Below are 21,884 nucleotides of genomic sequence, written 5' to 3' on the forward strand. Positions count from 1 at the left end.
ATACAATCCCAGGATCCCCAGCCATTCATCGTACATTAAACCCACATATGAGCTGCACTAGCCCAACATCCCCCCACAACCATTGGCACTGTAGGGTGTGTGCAACTGGTGACTTGGAGCATGCCCAGAGACATTGTTGCTGGGTGTTCAAAATGGTGGCCAGGAGGGGCAAGCAGTGAGCTGAAGTTGCCAAATACTTGCTCTGATTTTCCAATCAGGAATTGTTGATGTCTAGTTTCCTTGTGGTATGTGGTTACTTGAACCAGAATAATAATTAAGTGAAATTCATTGTTTATGAATATGTTAACAAGCCAAAATTGCCCTTAAAAGGCATCTCAGCTCTCCCTAGTGAAAGTGTCATTTTGACCCCGGAGCTCAGTTTGAAAATGCAACGTATTACTCCTGCTATTGAGTAAGGTCTCACCTGAATTCTCACTCGATTCTCCCACATTCCTCACAATATTCCACAATTGTTCAGACCTTTACCAGTTTTCACCCTCTGCTTACATTTCAGCTGAAGATTCATGTTGGAATTGATACAGTGACTCCACAGATACTGTCAGACTGGCTGTGTTTCTCCAGCATTCTTCTGTTTACTGGAGTTAATGTCATACACGTTGTTGCTGGAGTCCATTTCTTTCACTGCTGTGAACATGAATTTGACTTCAACAGTGCTCGTGTCGTCTTATTGTGCTAATTAGTTCTGCACATGGCGCTGGATTCCAATGCTCTCAGTGTGGAGGTGCTAAACCCTGAGAATTATGACGCGCGATGAATGAGAACCCAGCTGATCAGTTCTGGCGCTGTCCACCCCTGTGGTGCTGAACCTAATGCTTATTGCAGCGTTTCTCTGCTCATCCTGTCTCTGTCCGGCGCTGCGGTGCTGAGTCCCTTCGCTGAATCTTGGCGCTGTGCTGTTGAATACGGCCGCTATCCGGCGCTGTGGTGTCTCTGTTCGACCTGGAGCTGGCGTGGGTTCGGCGGTGTTTCTTTACCAATCTCCTGTTTCCAGTGAGAATGTAAACGGTGATTCTCTTCGCTACCACGCACTGAGCGATGAGACCGGGACATCCGGCATCTGCACCGCGGTACCATGGACGAAGACCTCTTCCAGCTACGGCATCTACCGTAAGTAGAAGCCTCCCCCAAGCCACTCAAATGGATGCACATGAATAAGTCCGTGTCTGGAAACACGGACACTAGGCCTGTGCATGCCCCAGCCGCCGGAAACACGAAACCTTCATTTCAGATCCTAGTCACCGGCCACAACATCACCGGGATATACGTAAAATTGACCAAAATCAAATGAATGATTACGTCGCGTAATGTATTTTATCTTTAACTATATTGGAACGTCTGCAATTTTATTTTTGGGAGAGGGTTGTCAGTGAATACATTCACAAGAAACAGAAAATGTTAAAATCTGAATGTTTTTTCAAGAAGTCAGGAAATTGAAAACGTAAATGGTTTGATGTTTGCCATGTTTGAAATATGATCTATCACAATGAACCGCATTAACTTTGAAAATACGAATATGGACGGCGTCCGTTCCAACAAAAAAATGTCCAAATTGTTTTAAATTATCAGGTCCTATTTTAGTTTATTTCATACTTTGCATAATTTTTTTATTTATTGGCACTTACGATGTGAGTTCATTGTGTATTTTAAATATTTTCACAGAAGCAACCTAATTGCAAAGCGCCAGCAGAATTAATTCAGATATTTACATTGTGATTAGGAAAGGGGCAACTTCAAAGCTTGTGGTTAGCTCTTGAATTAATAATAGTTGCAGTGGTTCAAATCTTCGGTAAACCAAACATAGGCAAATCGAAACAAGCTTTGACTCTTTGAACGCCGAAATTAGGTGAAAAGTTAATTATTTAAATATTGGCATAAGCGGTGTATTTTATTAACATATTAACATGTATTAGTAAATTGAGACTCTGTAATTGCTTCAATATATAATTCAAAATATTTGTCTTAAAATTCAAGTTAAACGTGTATTTTGCCGTGACAGTTTTAAAACCAGTGTCAAACGAACATTCAATGTTTTTCTCTAAGAAAGTAAACGCTAATTGGGTATGTTGCAGTCTGTGAAGACCATGAATATGATATTGACCAGATGCCTTGCTGTATTCTCATTGTACTGGAAGTGGGTTATGAAATTGGAGTAGTGCCAAGATTTTCTATTTGGCTTTTAAGCTATACATTGATTTTGGTAATTTGCAAAAGTTAACATTTTTGAAAACCAAACAATTAAAAACGGAGACTAGCAGTGTGTTACAAATAGGAATTGAAGAATATATTTCATATTCACATTGTTAATTAAAAGATAGTATTCATTTGGAAATGAAACTAAAAAACATGCTATTTTTAAAAACTATAATAAAAAATTCCTGTTTTCAAGTGGTTAATATACACTGTTTTTGAACACCACAATTATTAACGAAAATGTCATTACAGAGGGACGCAACTCTGAACTATGACCTAATGTTGCTCAATATTGATACGAAATATTCTGAATGCAACCCAATTCATTTCTAAGTCAAACCAATACATTGGCACTACACAAGTGATCCTTCAATGAATTCCTGGCACTCTTCATTTATTCCATCATATGCTCATTCCTGTTATGTGCCTTTAATTGTTAGCCCTCTTGTGTGTTAAGTACAGATGAGTAGGTTTATTCATCAAGATAAGAAAAGGCTATCAGGTAGTTATATATTTGTTCCTGCTTTTCTTTGATCTCATCTCTAAAATAGAAGCCTGCATTGATTTGAGATCTACAACTATTGTAAAACATCAGAAACACACATAGATTTCTATGGCCACCAATTATTATGCAGAAATAATTTATATTTACTTTTCCTAATTTCTCAGTAATCAATTTCATAATCAATTTTAGGATTTTTCCAATTGGGTATACATACAAAATATTGTTTATTCTTATCCACATTGATCTCACAATGAGGATTATTTTTATTTGTTTTCTCTGAATCTTCACAGACACACAAAATTGTTATGATGCTGAAGAATGCTATTCAGCCTATCATGTTTGTAATGGTTCTCTGTTGAGCATTATGACTTAGTGCCATTTGCCTGCCTTTCCTCCACATCTTTGTGTATTATTTCTATTCAAATAATCATTTAATGCCACTTGAATGCTTCATTGACTCTGCCTACACCACACTTCTCAGCATTCCAGCTCTGACCCATTTGTATGTTTTTCTCAGGTCACAATTGGTAGGTTCACATTTAAATTTATGTCCACTCATTCTCAACCTTTGATGTGCAGAAAATGCTTCTCCCTATCTACTCTATACAACCTCACATTTGTACACTTACACTTCATCTGTCATACGTTTGTGTAGTCACTCAACGTGTCCAAATAACAGTGAGCAACTTTTCATCCTCTTTACATTTCATCCTCTTACCTTGTTTTATGTCATCCGAAAGCTTGAAGATATGAATATATTATATATATTCATATATCTTGATCTCTCATCTCAATTATTAATTGGTATTGTCATTAGGAGATGTCCAACCACTGATCCCTGTGGTACCCTAGTCACTGCCTGCAACTCAGAAAAAGGCATGTTTATTCCTACTCTGTTCACTGTCTGCCAACTAGTTCTCTATCCATGTCAGTACACTACCTCCCCAATCCCAAATACATTAATTTTACATGCTCATCAAAAGCCTTCCAGAAGTCCAAATGAACTACATTGACTTAGTCTTCCTTATCAACTCTACTAATTACATCCTTGAAAAATTTCTGTAGATTTGTAAAGTGTCATGATTTCACTTTTTTAGATCTATGCTGAATTTGTCCGATCCTGACGCTGTATTTCAAATTCTCTGCTAGTAATTCTTGAGAATCGAGTCTAGTATTTTCTTAACTGCTAATGTCAAACTTATCAGTCGATAATTTCCAGTTTCCTCCTGATCTCTGTTTTTAAATAGCCAGGTTGCATTAGCTACCCTCCAATCCATAGGAAGTGTTCAGAGTCTGTAATATCTTGAAAGTGCCTGAGATATCTACTATTTCTAGGGCCACATCTATGCATGTATACAGCAAATCTTCTTTTCCTACACCTCCATCCTCTGCTTATTGTTGTCTAACCTCATACCAAAATACATCACCCCACACTTCTCTGCATCACACTTCATCTGCTACTTACCTGCCCATTTCACAAACTGCTTTATGCCCTTTTGAGTCCTCCTCCCAATTTCGAATGCTTCTTAATTTTATGTCATCCACAAACTTTGAAATTGTTGCCTGCACACTATGATATAGAAAATATATATCAGGAAAAGCAAGGGTCTCAGTCACAGCACTTGGGTGATTCAACCTTAAGCCATCCTACAGTCAGAAAATAACTTTTGACCACTACTGTTTCCTATCACACAGCCAATTTTGTATCCACATTGCTACCATCCCTTTTGTTTCAAGAGCTATAACTTTTCTCACCCATCTGTTGTGTAGCGCATATTAATTACCTTTTGAAATTCTATATACATCACATCAACTGCATAAAAAAAAAGAACTGCAGATGCTGTAAATCAGGAACAGAAACGAAGTTGCTGGAAAAACTCAACATGGCAGCATCTGTGAAGGAGAAAATAGAGTTAACGTTTCAGGTCCGGTGAACTTTCCTCGGAACTGCAACTGCATTAACTTCTATGGCCCTATCTGTTACTTCAGAAATCTCCAGAAACTTAGTCAAACATGAAATAGTAAGAACTGTAAATGCTGCAGAATCTGAGATAACAAGGTGTAGAGCTAGATGAATACAGCAGGCCAAGCAGCATCAGAGGAGCAGGAAGGCTGACATTTTGGGCCTAAGCCCTTCTTCTGAAGGGTCTTCTAAAAAAGGGTCTAGGCCTGAAACGTCAGCCTTCGTGCTCCTCTGTTGCTGCTTGGCCTGCTGTGATCATCCAGTTCTATACCCTGCTATCTTAGTTAAACGTGATTTCCCTTTAGAAATTGATACGGTATTCTCCAAACTCACTTCCTGTGACATTCACTGAAGCATTGAGCTCGAAACTTTACACATTGTTCCAAATGCTGTCTTCTGAAAAAGAAAATTCCATGAATCCATTCACTACCTTATAAGCACTACATAGTAGTAAATTCTTGTTATATAACTCTTGTGTAATTGGTTAGTTGCATAATAAATGGTCTGGGCAAGACAAAAGGTTAGTTTTCCTTGACTTTGAACCTAAAATTTGAGTAAATGATCAATGCATGCTTCCAAACCACTCTCAGTCATTAGCTTAAAACCTATATCCTCTTCCAAACCTCTCTCAGTCATTAGCTTAAAACCTATATCCCTGAGTGGATGGATGCACGGCAGATGCAGTTTAATGTGGATAAATGTGCAGTTATACACTTTGGTGGCAAGAACAGGAAGGCAAATTACTATCTCAATGGAGTCAAGTTAGGTAAAGGGGAAGTACGACGAGATCTAGGTGTTCTTGTACATCAGTCATTGAAAGCAAGCATGCAGGTACAGCAGGCAGTGAAGAAAGCTAATAGCATGCTGGCCTTCATAACAAGAGGAATTGAGTATAGGAGCAAAGAGGCCCTTCTGCAGCTGTACAGGGCCCTGGTGAGACCGCACCTGGAGTATTGTGTGCAGTTTTGGTCTCCAAATTTGAGGAAGGACATTCTTGCTATTGAGGGAGTGCAGCGTAGGTTCACGAAGTCAATTCCCAGAATAGCGGGACTATCATATGTTGAAAGATTGGAGCGACTGGGCTTGTACACGCTTGAGTTCAGAAAGATGAGAGGGGATCTGATTGAGGCATATAAGATTGTTAAGGGATTGGACACTCTGTAGGTAGGAAGCATGTTTCCGCTGATGGGTGAGTCCAGAACCAGAGGACACAGTTTAAAAATAAGGGGTAGGCCATTTAGAACAGAGTTGAGGAAAAACTTCTTCACCCAGAGAGTGGTGGATATATGGAATGCTCTGCCCCAGAAGGCAGTGGAGGCCAGCTCTCTGGATACTTTCAAGAAAGAGATAGATAGAGTTCTTAAAGATAGTGGAATCAAGGGTTATGGGGATAAGGCAGGAACAGGATACTGATTGGGGATGATCAGCCATGATCATAATGAATGGTGGTGCTGGCTCGAAGGGCCAAATGGCCTACTCCAGGACCTATTGTCTATTGTCATATCATATTCAATGATCTTATATGACTCTATGTGTAAAACTGTACACAAGTCTATATTAAAGTGCATTGTCCACTGTGTTTCCCCAATTTATCCCAATCCAGTTGTAATCTGTCTCCCTCTTGAGTTCCCAACCTCACAACTTTTGATCTCATCTGCAAATGTAATTACTGCATGTGAGAAGGCACTTCATGTAAAACCACCCTTTGTTTACTGTCACTTAATCTATTTTTATGCATTCCATCACCAAATTGGAGTCTAGTGTTTTGCAAAAAGCCTTTTAAAAATCCAACTATCTGAAATTTACTAGGTTCTCTTGAGTCACCATTCTAGTCAGTCTCTATAAATGATTAACTCTTTCCGAATCTTTGTTGAATGTTTATTGTAACATCTATACATACCTCTTTAAATATTTGCCATTAACCTCCTCTGCTCAGATATTATATTTTTGAGTTCATAGTTCCCAGGTTTGACTTTAATCCTCCTTTGAATAAAGTGATCACATGTGCTTCTCTTCAAACCTCAGGATGCAGTGAGGCATTCTGAATAATGCCTGACAGTGTATGACACCAGGTCTCCATCATGCTTTTGACAAAAATCAAGTGTGGTCTTGCTGCATTTTCTATTTCTAGCCTTTTGAGCCATTTGAAAGGATGAGTTATGGTAAGATCCTCGATTATAATGAAAAGAATGGGCAGAGCGTGTGGAAGCTTAGTGTAAGGTATTAGTAACTTATCAAACAGCATTTCTTCCTTGTGTGCTACCATGATTTTGAAATAGATATTAAAAGAATTCAACCAGGAATTGGAGCAGTGTTCAAATTTTCAACAATATTGTGTTTTACAGAGTGGGGATTTGCAAACTTCAGTGATCACACAAAAAAGCGTGATTTATCCTCTCCATAATATGTTGCAGTATATTTGCAAATAAAAGAACTGTAATTCTTTGTGATGGAACTTTGCTTGCTTTATATCTATGTATTTACATTTGGAATCACATGACTGTGTAATGAGAAACGTGGGATAAATGAACTTACATATCTGACATTAAAATTCCTAATTTATTGGCAGATTATGTGGTCTTAAGTTATGAATCCAAACAAAAGCCTAATTGGTTTGCTGTAGTATTGAGCATACATAGTAAACCCTAAGCCCTTGCAGGTGAAACTAAAGGATACTGATGTATCCAAATATAATTCAGTCATTCTTTAAAACTCATCCATCAACTATTCTTGTTATGTCTTATTTAAATGTAAATTACTATTAGAAGCAAACAGTAGGGAAAAAGTGTGAGATTTCTAATATATTATACAGAGTCAGCAACACAGCACCATGATGAAAAATAGTATCAAACAATTTTAACTAATTTCCTATAGCTATAAAACAATTAACATATTTCTTAGTTGAAGGCAGTTATGATTGTTAAATGGAATATAATAAATGGATATGCTTTCCAGGAGACATAAAGAAATAAAATACCTTGTTTTATGAGGCGACCTTCAATGACTTTTGAATCAGTCTCATTCTACTGGAAATATTTATTGTATCAAATTAACTCAGTTGTGAACACTGTCATGTCTGGGCCAGAAGATTGTAGGCTTAAGCTGAAAAGTATTGAAGGGTATGGAGAAGCAGGAAGACAAGTAATTCAAAGATATTGTTCTTTGTAAGTAGGATTGCAGGTAGATATAAGAAGGGAAATGGCATTTTGCATTTTATAGCAAATAGCACAAAGTTAAAAGGTAAATATAACTGCATAAATCATGGTTAACTCTACAGCTTCTGCTTAGCTTTGGAACTCCATTGTAGAAAGGTCTTCAGTGTTATTGAGATAACAGGATGCTCCCAGTTGGATGATGAAGTGAAGTTATAGTTATGCTACTTAAAAGAATGACTATTTCTAATGGAGAGTGTCGGTTAATCATGGCAGGATATGAACTTGCAAAGTGTGCAATCCACAGTATTTCTTCAACTTTGCTCCAATCAACACTGGATGCAAAAATTGCTTCTCACATTGCTATGAACAATAGCTGTGACACCCTAGTCAAATAAGTTTGCTAAGAACTGTAAAGTATGAGCAGCAGATATTAGATTTCCTTTAAAAAGTATTTTAATATTTTATGTACTTTGTATGAGTTGATATTTGCTGAGGACTAATGTTTGTACCTGGGCATGAGGATGTCAGCAATAGTACTGACTTCCAATGATTTTGTCTGAAATTAGTTCAGGACCCGAGGATGATAAAATGATGAGTTTAAATGCTGATCACCAGAAATTTTATAGAAGCAAACGCTTGCCTGGTACGCTGAGGTATCAACAACAGCTTTGCCTAGAACTGGGAGGTTTATGGCAGGAAGAGAAAAGAAAAAAACTGGTATGATATTTTGGAAGTCAAAAGTGATGAATTGATTCATTAAATATTTGTATGTTAAACAAAGTAGTCCAATGAAAAGCAAAAAAGTTAAAAGTGTTGTTATGTGATTTTTGTTTCAGGGAGTAAGAACTAAGTTTGTTCTAAAGCAACTTAAAATAGGTCACATCACAGTGATGTCTGTGAGGACTATATTTCTCAACACAAGTAAAATAAGTTATAATTTCACTTTGGTCTGTGATGCATAGAAATATTACAGCAATAGTCAAACCTCAATCATGTTTAGTCTTCCTGTTGAAATTGTATGACTGGAGCTTTAGTCCAGGTCTCTAGATTTCTAGTTAAATAAACTTACCACAATTATACTGTTTTCATATTTACTCTTGGGTTGATTGGAGCAATCCCAGACATTAACCTTCAACTCCTCAAAACTCAAATGCTGGAAAGTTGGTACTTACTCTCTGTGAAATGTTTCCCAGTCATGATAGTGTGGTGAGTAGAACTATCATTAGCCTCAGACAATCTCCACATTTCAATTTCTAGTGCCAGATGTGGTCAGTTTTGCTGTCCAATCCCCTTACTGATACCTCAGTAACAAAATATTAAAGCTAGTCATAATTACTTGCTAGCGAGTTTTGAGAAGATTTGTAGCTCAAGTTGAGGTTCTGGATGTAAGTTTGCTCGCTGAGCTGGAAGGTTCACAGGAAATGACATCACCAACCCAAGGAAACCCAAACACATAAATAGAAAGTGGGACATAGCACCAGCGCTTCACCAGAAGCTCACTGATGATGTTACCTAGAAGAGTGACGAAATGTCTGAAAACGAACCTTCCAGCTCACCTTACATCCATAATTACTTGCGTTTTTGGTATGTTACCTTTCTTTCTCCCTGATTGCCATAGGACCTGCAGCTGAGCAGGCTGTTCATCACTACCTTCTCAATGCAAATTAGGAACAGGAAACAGTTTCTGGCCTTGTGAGTGATACCCTTTCACATCCTACTAGAGAATATAAAAATAAAACAACCAATGTTACAGGGCCACCAAAGATCGCACTCTCCTAGTTTTCCTGAACTTAAATCTGTAAGTCAGAAACAAAGACATCCAGTGCTGTCATGTCTCTATAATCAATTTGCAATCCAAAAATGGTGCTTTTCAAAGCCTTTATTCACTCATGTTCTTGCATGATAAAATAAATAGTTCACTAGGAATACAATAAAAACTATAGTCAAATCCTGTCACACTTTGCTTGTCTCTTTTATCTTTCTATGCTTTTATCTCACAGTGCTGTGTTAGGAGAATACTGGAGGTGCTCATTGCTTCCATATCAAAGTAATGCCTGGCAGCACCCAGGAATATCTAACTTTGAATACTTTACTGCATTAATGTTTGATAAATAAATCACCATTAAAGGCAATTAGTGGATAATGGAATGCAACTTATTAAATTTGAAATAGAAGGTTTATTTTGATGGCAGAGTCACTACCTGATGTGGTTCTAAGCCATTCCAGTTTAGAAAGAGCAATGCCTAATTTCTGGTCTATGCTGAGTTAGCTGATGTCGAGCTGAAGAGCAGTAGGAGACCCCTGTGTTCATTTCATGTATGATTTATTCAAGTAAACAAATCTGACCAAAAGTGAAAGTATAAGGTACAGTGCTCTGGAACAGAACAGCTTTACAGATTTTCCCTTCTGGCTTAATTAAAAATAATTGTATTCCATTTTAGTGTCTTCACATTTTATCTGTCCATCTTCCCCACAGTACCCTTCTTTAAGTTATAATTGGTGGTAACATGAAGGAGTCATCACCTTACAACTTAGATTTGGCTATACCTATTCAATAGAAATAAAACAAGGGCTTGAAGGATCAATATGACAGGCATTTCCATGAACTCTTTTTCATCTGACAGCATGAAGTTGCCATATTTGTAAAGGTTCCTTCATAGCTATCAATAGCACAAGCTGTAAATAAGTGTCAAGCTGTAAACAAGTTGTATTTGCAAATTGTGGAACTGACCATATTTGAGGCCTCTTTGCAAGATTTGGTAGCTGTGATCACAGAATGCCATTCATAGAACATAGAACATAGAAAAGTACAGAACAGTACAGGCCCTTCAGCCCACGATGTTGTGCCGTGGAATAATCCTAATCCAAAAATAAAATAACCTAACCTACATTCCCCTCAATTCACTGTTGTCCATGTGCATGTCCAGCAGTCGCTTAAATGTCACTAATGACTCCGCTTTCACGGCTACCACTAGTAAACTATTCCATGCGCTCACAACTCTCTGGGTGAAGAACCTCCCTCTGACGTCTCCTCTATACCTTCCTCCTAACACCTTAAAACTATGACACCTTGTGGCAGTCATGAAGACTATGGCCAATTTTGTCATATGTTGCCAGGTATGGGGGCAGGGGATGGTGGTGGTGAGGGGCATCCTTTAAAGGGTGAATCTTTTATAACTCACCTTACTGCAGAGAATTCCAGCTCCTTCTGACTCAGATTAAATCTGAGTGCCATTGCTGCTAACTCTAAGCTCCTCCTCAGGATTGCCAAGCCATCTTTGTGAATTAGCCATACCCCAGGCTGACAAATCTTTCTGAAACCCAGGGCCATCAACCTGCCTTTGAGTCTGAAACTGGCATGTGGAGCTCACTAGTAATAAACCACTGAAACCAGCAGACCAATTTCCTGCAGTCCTGGCACCAGCCTTATTAAATTGTGCCAAGTTGGATTTTGATCCAATTTCAATTTGACTGCCTCAGAGAGATTAATTTTCATGGTAGCCATTTATCCAGACAGCTTCAGTGACTCAGTCTTCTGAGCTACATGTTGAATGAGCTCCATGGTTCATCATTCTGAATAAATTGTCCTGGTCAATTCCCTGATCAACAGATATAATTTAGGCAAAAGTATTTAAACAAAACTAATTGATTTTTTTGAGTGATTAGGCTTGGATAAATCCCTCAGTAATAGTAATTATGGTGACAATGCACTGTCTGTATTTCAAGAGATTGAGTGATTCATGATTTAATAGTAGGTTTTAATAGTGATATGGTCTATTTAAAAATGGACTCAGTGACTCCCTCTGGATAGAGGTCATAATGGTGAGACTCCCTTTTCCAGGGACTGATGTTGAGATCTGTGTGAATTCTTAATATGATGTGCTGTTGAATATATTCCCTTTTTAGGAGACAGATCAGATTTTAAGGCAGTTGATTCTTTGGTTGATTACTTCTTTCCAGTGTGGTGAAGTTCCGTCGCACCGGTGAAAGTACAAGGTCAGAAGATGACACCTGTTCTGGAGAGCTCGAGATTGAGATAGAAGGAGTGCGGTCTGAGCTAGAACCAGTTGAGCTGGATGATGCAGGCACTGTCCCCAAAGATTTTGCAAACCCTACAGATGGTAGAGTATATATTCTGATTATAAAAGGCTTATGTTATCTTAAAATGTGTGCAATATATAGAATGGAATGATGTGCAACATCACATACAATGAAAAATAATGTATTGCTTGAACATGGCATTGAAACTAGTCGGTGCTGATGATAATGGAATTGTCTGTAACAGACCATCTGCACAAAAGATTCATAGCCGCAATTTCGAACCTGTATTAATTTGGCTGACCTCAGTCAATATAGATATGTCATTCACAAATTATCTCCACTCCATTGAGAAGGATGACCAAAAGCAAATGGAGTGCTTACTCCTGGTCACTGTCTAGTAAATAAGTAGGTGCTGTTTAAGACAATGATAGAAGCCTGGGGAGATATTTAGGCTCAAGAATGAAGGATAAAATTTTGATGAGGTACAATAGGAAAAAATATCCCTGCACTTACATAGCAATTTCCACTACATCCTAAATTACTTATAGTTAATGCATTACATTTGAGTGTAGTCATAGTGGTAACACTGTAAGTCATTCTCCCCAAATGGTACAGCAATAATGATGGAGTAATAATTATCCCCTGGAATTAGAACATAGAACATTACAGCACAGTACAGGCCCTTCGGCCCTCGATGTTGTGCCGACCTGTCATACCGATCTCAAGCCCATCTAACCTACATTATTCCATGTACGTCCATATGCTTATCCAGTGACGACTTAAATGTACCTAAAGTTGGCGAATCTACTACCGTTGCAGGCAAAGAATCACACCTCCTGATTGAAAATGAAGGATACTTTTCCCTGAACCAATTCTGATTGTTACACCAAGTAGTGTTGCTGTATCCCAACAAAGACAGCACTTCAGGATTAGATAAGACTGACAGGAATAGAATTAACCATTCCAAGGAAGGTGAGATAAAAGCGTACTTAAAATTACTATTAAAATTCCCTTACTACTCTCTGAGTAAAGAAACCACCTCTGACATCTGTCCTATATCTTTCACCCCTCAATTTAAAGCTATGCCCCCTCATGCTCGCCGTCCCCATCCTAGGAAAAAGGCTCTCCCTATCCACCCTATCTAAACCTCTGATTATTTTATATGTTTCAATTAAGTCACCTCTCAACCTTCTTCTCTCCAATGAAAACAGCCTCAAGTCCCTCAGCCTTTCCTCGTAAGACCTTCCCTCCATACCAGGCAACATCCTAGTAAATCTCCTCTGCACCCTTTCCAAAGCTTCCACATCCTTCTTATAATGCGGTGACCAGAACTGTACGCAATACTCCAAGTGTGGCCGGACCAGAGTTTTGTACAGCCGCAGCATAACCTCATGGTTCCAGAACTCGATCCCTCTATTAATAAAAGCTAAAACACTGTATGCGTTCTTAACAACCCTGTCAACCTGGGTGGCAACTTTCAAGGATCTGTGTACATGGACATCGAGATCTCTCTGCTCATCTACACTACTAAGAATCTTACCATTAGCCCTGTACTTTGCCTTCCGGTTACTCCTACCAAAATGCATCACCTCACACTCGTCTGCATTAAACTCCATTCAAGAGAGAAATTCCCTTTCTTCTTTGAAAAATGCCATGGGATCTTTCACAATCTACTTGCGAGGCCATACATTCCATCCAAAGGTGCGGCAATTCACTGGAGAGTCAGTCGAGACTTTTGTGATCCAATCTCTAGAGTCAGTCTTGAACTCACACCTCCTGATTGAAAATGAAGGATACTTTTCCCTGAACCAATTCTGATTGTTACACCAAGTAGTGTTGCTGTATCCCAACAAAGACAGCACTTCAGGATTAGATAAGACTGACAGGAATAGAATTAACCATTCCAAGGAAGGTGAGATAAAAGCGTACTTAAAATTAAATACGTAAAAAGAGTCAAGAGATTTGAAAAAAGATTGCTCAGTTTTCAACATTCTGTGTATTTTTCAGATGTGTTCATGGTGGAGGATGCTGTGGAGGCCATTGGATTTGGGAAGTTTCAATGGAAACTCTCAGTCCTTACTGGACTGGCATGGGTAAGGTCCTGTTCACTCAACCAATTCTTTTTCCCTAAAGCCTCAGCTGTTTAGCCCATTGAGAAGTAAAAATTAGAGAATGGTGGTAGTCATTGCAAAATCATAATGCAGACACAGGAAATGAAACAAATTTGAAGGCTGGGTGTGAGTTTGCTTGCTGAGCTGGAAGGTATGTTTTCAGACGTTTCGTCACCATTCTAGGTAACATCATCAGTGAGCCTCCGACGAAGCGCTGGTGTTACGTCCCGCTTTCTGTTTATCTGGTTAGGTTTCCTTGGGTTGGTGATGTCATTTCTTGTGTTGATGATGTCAGTTCCTGTTCTTTTTCTCAGGGGATGGTAGATTGGCTCCAAATCAATGTGTTTGTTGATGGAGTTCCGGTTGGAATGCCATGCTTCTAGGAATTCTCGTGCGTGTCTCTGTTTGGCTTGTCCTAGGATGGATGTGTTGTCCCAATCAAAGTGGTGTCCTTCCTCATCTGTATGTAAGGATACGAGTGATAGTGGGTCATGTCGTTTTGCGGCTAGTTGATGTTCATGTATCCTGGTAGCTAGCTTTCTGCCAGTTTGTCCAATGTAGTGTTTGTCACAGTTCTTGCAAGGTATTTTGTAGATGACGTTTGTTTTGTTTGTTGTCTGTATAGGGTCTTTTAAGTTCATTAGCTGCTGTTTTAGTGTGTTGGTGGGTTTGTGGGCTACCCTGATGCCAAGAGGTCCGAGTAGTCAGGCAGTCATTTCGGAAATGTCTTTGATGTAGGGGAGAGTGTTATGGTTTCTGAGTCGGTTTTGTCTGTTTGTTTGGGTTTATTGCTGAGGAATCAGCAGACTGTGTTCATAGGGGAACATAACACCAGCGCTTCATCGGAGGCTCACTGGTGATGTTACCTAGAATGGTGACGAAACGTCTGAAAACTAACCTTCCAGCTCAGTGAGCAAACTCACATCCAGAACCTCAACCTGAGCTACAAACCTTCTCAAAACTTGCTAAATTTGAAGGCTGTATAAAAGTAAAGAGTCTTAAAATTTGAATTAGTTAAACTAAATGATAACATGTCAGCCAGCACCTTTAAAAAACATTTAAGATGAATACCATTTAAAAATAAGGAGAGAGATGAACAAATTGTTCCAAAGTAGTTGAGCTATCAGAATGTCTGGTCAGAAAGGTAATTAACCAAGACAATGAGATATAAGATTAGACAATAAGATTGTAACATGTAAGAGCAGAAATTGGCCACTTGACCCTTTGCTTTTGTGCTGCTGTTCAATGAGATCATGACTGACCTGATAATCGTCAATGTCACTGTTTTATTCTAAATGTGCACAATATTCAGAGCAAAATAAATGAATTAATTACATAAACAGTGGTTAATGGGTATGGTCTTATAGCCATTCTAGAGACATGATCACAAGGACATCAAAGCTAGGAACTATATATTCAAGGGTATGTGAGTTTTGAACTTGCAGGCAAGAAGGAAAAACTAGTCAGGTAGCTTCATTAATAGAATAAGTGTAATGGTAATAATTAATCCAGGATCAGATGATCTATGATTTCTGGTGCAGGTAAGAAATAGTAAACAAAATTTATTGATAATCCTCAACTCCACTTTCCCACCTTTTCCCTATAACCCTTGTCTGTCGATTTTAGACTTGAACCTGCTTAATGACTCAACCTCTAGTGTAGTGAAGGAATCCGTAAATTCACTACAATCTGAGAGAAAACGTCCTCCACATTACTGTCATAACTGGGTGACATCTTTCTCTGAGATTATGTCATCTGGTCCTAAACTCTCCTGCAAAAGGGCAATACTTCAGTATTCCCTGATTTCCAAATTCCCTAATATTCTTATCAGCTTTGCTGGCCTCATAGCTGACATAGCTTGTGCTGACCAAAGTACATGCCCCAATTGGCATGTTGTCATTGACCACCATGTGTGTAACACCAGAGTAGCTGTGCACTTGTGCAGCCGCATAGCTGAGAGGGAATGTTGCTCCATATCTACACTGTCAAGGCTCCCAACAATCTTGTAGGTTTAGGTAAGGTCATCTAGTGTTCTGCTAATCTCCAATGAAAACTGAGCCAACCTGCTCAATTTCCCCTCATAAAACAATCTCTCTATATGCCGGATCACCCTCGTCAACTTTCTCTGTACTGCCTCCAAATATAGTAAATCTTTCCTTAGATAAGAGAACCAAAACTGTTCATAGTATTTCAGCTTAACCTGTTGATTATTTAGCGTCCTCTACTATGAGGATTGATGCAAATTATTTCTTAAACTTCCCTGCCATTTCCTGGCACCCCATTATTATTTCCCCAGCCTCATCCTCTAAGGGTCCTATGCTCACTTCAGCATCTGTCTTTTTTTTATAAATCTAAAGGAGCTCTTACTATCCATTTGTAAATTACTTGTTAGCTTACCCTCATAGTTCATTTTCCCCTTGTTTTTTTTTGTTTGCGGGCTTCTAACATTTTCCCAGTCTTCTGGTTTATCACTAATTGTTTGCCACAATTGTTTACTTTATCTTTCATTTTATTCATATCCCTAAGTTCCTTAGTTAATCAGGATTGATTTATCCTTGTTTTAGAATCATACTTCCTCACTGGAATATATCTTTGCTATGGGTCATGAACTGTTTTCTCAAATGTCTGCCATTGTTCCTCAACCATTGCTAAATTCCTTTCCCAATCCACTGTTGCCAACTGTGCCCACATCCCTATGTAATTACCATTACTTAAGTTTAGTACAAGTGTTTCTGACATATGTAACTCATGCTCAAACTGAGATTGAAATTCTACTATGGTATGGTCGGGGTTCCCTAGGGGACATTTTACGTTGAGATAATTTATTAAACCTGCCTCATTACAGATTACCGATCCAAATAGCCTGATTCCTGGTTACATCCTCAACATCATGTTCTGGGAAACTGTCCTGAATACACGCTTTGAAATTCTCCTTCTTCTACCTCTGTCAACTTGATTTACCAAATCTACATGAAGATTAATCTACTGCCTTTTTAAATGCTCTTATTATCTCCTGATATATTCCCTCTCCTACAGAATAACTATAGGTAGGAGACCTATAGACCACTCCCACCCCTTACTGTTTCTTACCTGCACCAGAGATTATAGATCATCTGATCCTGGATTAGTTATTACCTTTGCACTTATTCTATTAATGAAGTTACCTGACTAGTTTTTCCTTCTTGCCTGAAAGTTCAAAACTCACATACCCCTGAATGTATAGTTCCTAGCTTTGATCTCCTTGTTTGTGTAATTAATTAACTTACTTTGCTCTGAAGATTGTGCACATTTGGTAAAGGCTATTAATTTTTCTTTGTTTCTTACCATTTCTCCCCTTTGACGTTATTTGCCCTTATTTCCTTATCGCTTTCACATGGTGCTCTTTCTTGTCCCACACTAGTTAGCATTTTCAAAATAATTGCCCTGCAATACCCTCTTGTCCTTTCATTTGGCAAGGCCCCTTCTGAATCCACCCTTGAATACTTTAAATCCTTTTTATAGCCTGAACTAATTGATTCACCAGAACATTGGTCCCAGCACAGTTCAAGAGAAGCCCATTGCACTGACAGCTCCCTTCTACCTCAGGACTGGTGCCAATGCCCCAGTTGATAATTCTGTATTCATTTTCTAATTGAACATTTTTTTGTAGATGGCCGATGCCATGGAGATGATGATCCTCAGCATTCTTGCACCTCAGCTACACTGTGAGTGGAGATTGCAGAGCTGGCAGGTTGCCCTCATATCCTCGGTATGAACACATCATTTGATTTGAATGAGTTGGTACACTCATTAGTCACTGAACATATGCTATTAAATTGTACTGAGGTTTCATTTTGAACCTTTTTTCTCTCACCGTCAATCATCTGCCCTATTCTTTTCTGCTTTAGGTAGTGTTCATAGGAATGATGTCCAGCTCATCGCTATGGGGAAATATATCCGACCAGTATGGTAGGAAGACAGTGAGTATCAATCACGCCTGACTTTCTGTTTTCTTCTCTCATGTTCTGAAAGTGTTAACTCCGACTCTGGTATCTCAACTGAATGACTATTCTTCATGCCTGCACTTATACGGTGAATATTTGATTGCAAATTAGGAATGCGAGATCATAGATCAACCCCATCCACCAAAATCCATCTTTCAGCAAGGTTCATCAGACAACACTAAATTTTCACTAACTAAGCGAGATTACGATAATATACAGTTTACCAACACCACCTTGAGTGAGATAACTAACTCCATAAACTGCACGAGTTCAGCCTACAGAGTCAACTCCATCATTTAACAAAATCATGGCTGATCTGACAATCCTCAACTCCACTTTCCTGCTTTTTCCCCATTATCCTTGATCTCCTTATGGATCAAACAGCTGTCTGTCTCAGCCTTGAATATACCTAGTAATCCAGCCTTATCAGCTCACTGTGTTAAAACAATTGCATGAATTCAATCTGAGAGAAGATATTTCTCTTCAACTCTGCCTTAATTGTGTGACCATTTACTCTGAAATTACACCCTCTGGTCCTAGACTGTTCCATGAAGGGAAATAACATCTCCACATGTATTCTGTCCAGCCCCCCTGAGAATCTGATATGTTTCAATAAGTTCTCATCTCATTCTTCTAAACTCCAATGACTACAAACTCAATTTTTAAAACTTCACTTCATAACAAAATTCTTCTATATCTGGAATCAATCTCGTGAACATTTCCTGCCTCCTAGGCTAATATGTCTTTCCTTAAGAAAGGGAACAAAACTGATCACAATATTCTATGTGTAGTTCAGCTAGAGTTTTAACCAGACTCCTCTATTTTCATACTCCATTACTTTTGAAATAAATGCCAGCACTCCATCTGTCTTTCTTAATACCTGATGAACTTCGTTGCCAGTTTGTTTGTGATTTATGCATCAGGATCCCCATGTGCATAATTTATGCATTTCATTTGCTTGAAAACATTTTGGGACCTCCTGAAGTAATTAAAGATATTGCATAAATAGAGCCTCTGTAGTGGGTAGCCCTCCTCCTGACTCCCTCTTCACTATCTATAGGGCACAGGGCGAAAATACAATGGATACTCCCCGTTTACTTGGCTGTGACAATATTCGGGGCATTTGATTTATCCAGTAAAACACAGGATGGAATTCCATCCATCACTGAGGGGAGGTGGTGACCTTGTGGTATTATCGCTAAACTGTTAATCCAGACACCCAGATAATGTTCTGGGGACCCGGGTTTGAATCCCACCATGGCAGATGGTGGAATGTGAATTCAACAAATATCTGGAATTAAGAGTCTTATGATGACCATGAAACCATTGTCAATTGTTAGGGGAGGGGGGAAGCCTCATCTGACTCACTTATGTCAAAGAACAACAAAGAGAACAAAGAAAATTACAGCACAGGAACAGGCCCTTCGGCCCGCCAAGCCTGTGCCGATCGAGATCCTCTGTCTAAACCTGTCATCTATTTTCTAAGGGTCTGTATCCCTTTGCTCCCTCCCCATCCATATACCTGTCCAGTTACATCTTAAAAGACACTATCGTGTCTGCGTCTCCCACTTCCGCTGGCAACACGTTCCAGGCACCCACCACCCTCTGCGTAAAGAACTTTCCACACATATCTCCCTTAAACTTTCCTCCTCTCACTTTGAACTCATGACCCCAAGTAATTGAGCCCCCCACTCTGGGAAAAAGCTCCTTGCTATCCACCTTGTCTATACCCCTCATGATTTTATAGACCTCAATCAAGTCCCCCCTCAATCTCAGTCTTTCTAATGAAAGTAATCCTACCCAACCTTTCTTCATAGCTAGTGCCCTCCATACCAGGCAACATCCTGGTGAACCTCCTCTGCACCCTCTCCAAAGCATGCACATCCTTTTGTTAATGTGGCAACCAGAACTGTACGCAGTACTCTTAATGTGGCCGAACCAAAGTCTTATACAACTGTAACGTGACTGCCAACTCTTGTACTCAATACCCCGTCCGATGAAGGAAAGCATGCCGTACGCCTTCTTGACCACTCTATTGACCTGTGTTGCCACCTTCGGGGAACAATGGAACTGAACACCCAGATCTCTCTGTACATCAATTTTCCCCAGGAGTTTTCCATTTACTGTATAGTTTGCTCATGAATTAGATCTTCCAAAATGCATCACTTCTTGAACTCCATCTGCCATTTATCTGCCCAACTCTCCAATCTATCTATGTTCTGCTGTAATCTCTGACAGTCCCCGTCACTATCTGCTACTCCACCAATGTTTGTGTCACCTGCAAACTTGCTAATCATATCCCTCTGTTCTTTAGCTTTCTGCAGTCTCTCTTCATTTAAATAATATTCACCTCTTCAATTGTTCTTGCCAAAGTGCATAATCTCACATTTTCTCACATTACATTACATCTGTCAAGTTTATATCCATTCACTTAACCTGTCTGTATCCCTCTGTAGATTCCTTGTGTCATCTACACGATATGCCTTCCCACCTATTTTTGGGTGCTCTGCAAACTTGGTGTAGTGCATTCACTTTTGCCATTCAAGTCATTTATGTATCTATAAAATAGTAAATAATTGTGGCCCCAGCCCTGATTCCTGTGCCACTCCATTAGTTACCAGTGTTACGGCTAATTCTCTGGTCACTGCTAGAGTCTAGTATTTACCACCTATATTTCTATGTGTTGAATCCAGGGTCTGAAAGTTAGTGTACTCTGGACATTGTACTATGGAGTACTGAGTGCCTTTTCACCAATCTACAGCTGGATCCTCGTACTTAGAGGCTTAGTGGGCTTTGGGATTGGAGGTGTTCCACAATCGTGAGTACATCACATACGATTATTGTAACTTCTTCATTCTAAATGAATCAATAGTCAAATCTTTCCGGTCTTTGTTGCTCATGCAGGGTAACACTATATGCAGAATTCCTTCCAATGAAGTCGAGAGCAAAGTGTATTTTACTAATAGAGGTGAGTGGGATATGATCACTGTCTTGAAATGAATATTATCACCTATTATCTGTGCGATGAATAGTGAAATTTTCTTGATTGATCACACCGTTACTTGATTAGTGAAGTGTACTGATTAAACTGAGGGATTTCCCGGCTGGGAAAATTCGACTTAACATTGGGCCTCAGTGACAAGTGCTTCAAGGCCAGGTTCAGCAAAATTTAGACTCAGGGAAATGTTGTATCCTCTATGTTCCATCAATCTCTCCATAATCAAGCAATACAAGCTATATCTATGGAATATAGCTTCATTTATATAGCCCTTTCAAGCTTTCCCAAAGTCTTGTGTGCATTGAAGAAGAAGTAAAGATTATCTTTATACAATCCTTCCATAGGTAAAATGCAAATTAAAGCTCCCCCTTCAGTTAACTGAAGCTAAATAATAACCTCCTGAGATGCATAAAGAAAATGTGCCTTTTTAATAAATGCCTCCAGTGTATGCTCTGCTGTGTGTTCTGAGTTCCAGTATATAATCCAGTAAACATCACCACAGCCACTGCTCCCCAACTCCTTGCCACCTCTGGGCTCCACAGTAACACAGGACAAAGGTATCTAAGGACTTAAAAGGAATTGAAAAATCAGTCTATCAATAATTAATTTGAGTCTCTTGGTTTTCTCAACATCTGTGATTCATGCTCAACTGTAGCTGTCTTCACTTTCAGGTATTCTGGGCCTTTGGAACAGTATTCGAGGTGTTGCTGGCAGTGATGGTGATGCCTACGCTGGGCTGGCGCTGGTTACTCATTCTTTCTGCAGTGCCTCTTATGATTTTCGCCATTTTGTGTTTTGTAGGTACCTTCTATGAAAGTAAAACTTGAAACAGAAAATGTTGGAAATGCATGAACCTACTGCAAGAGGATATAGAAAAGTCACTACATTCAGTTTACATTATGTGTAAAGTCCAGGAC

At 39.1% G+C, this 21,884-nt stretch overlaps 2 protein-coding genes across 2 annotated transcripts in view; one reads left to right on the forward strand and one right to left on the reverse strand.

Moving 5' to 3' along the window:
- Nucleotides 1-1,106, reverse strand: part of slc6a4b (solute carrier family 6 member 4b) — an 81,217-nt gene extending 80,111 nt beyond the window's left edge. Inside the window, exon 1 of the mRNA XM_059654972.1 lies at nt 425-1,106. The gene's annotated coding sequence lies outside the window, so the exon portion shown is untranslated. The remainder of the gene's footprint in view (nt 1-424) is intronic.
- svopa (SV2 related protein a) overlaps nt 814-21,884 on the forward strand; it is a 38,591-nt gene continuing 17,520 nt past the window's right edge. The window contains exons 1-8 of the mRNA XM_048556071.2: nt 814-1,128; nt 11,795-11,955; nt 13,883-13,968; nt 17,636-17,734; nt 17,874-17,945; nt 20,663-20,787; nt 20,874-20,937; nt 21,639-21,764. Of these exons, the coding sequence (XP_048412028.1) occupies nt 1,094-1,128; nt 11,795-11,955; nt 13,883-13,968; nt 17,636-17,734; nt 17,874-17,945; nt 20,663-20,787; nt 20,874-20,937; nt 21,639-21,764 (768 nt within the window). The 5' untranslated portion in view covers nt 814-1,093. The remainder of the gene's footprint in view (nt 1,129-11,794; nt 11,956-13,882; nt 13,969-17,635; nt 17,735-17,873; nt 17,946-20,662; nt 20,788-20,873; nt 20,938-21,638; nt 21,765-21,884) is intronic.

Source organism: Stegostoma tigrinum, chromosome 26 (genome assembly GCF_030684315.1).
Source record: "Stegostoma tigrinum isolate sSteTig4 chromosome 26, sSteTig4.hap1, whole genome shotgun sequence".
Classification (NCBI taxonomy): domain Eukaryota; kingdom Metazoa; phylum Chordata; class Chondrichthyes; order Orectolobiformes; family Stegostomatidae; genus Stegostoma; species Stegostoma tigrinum.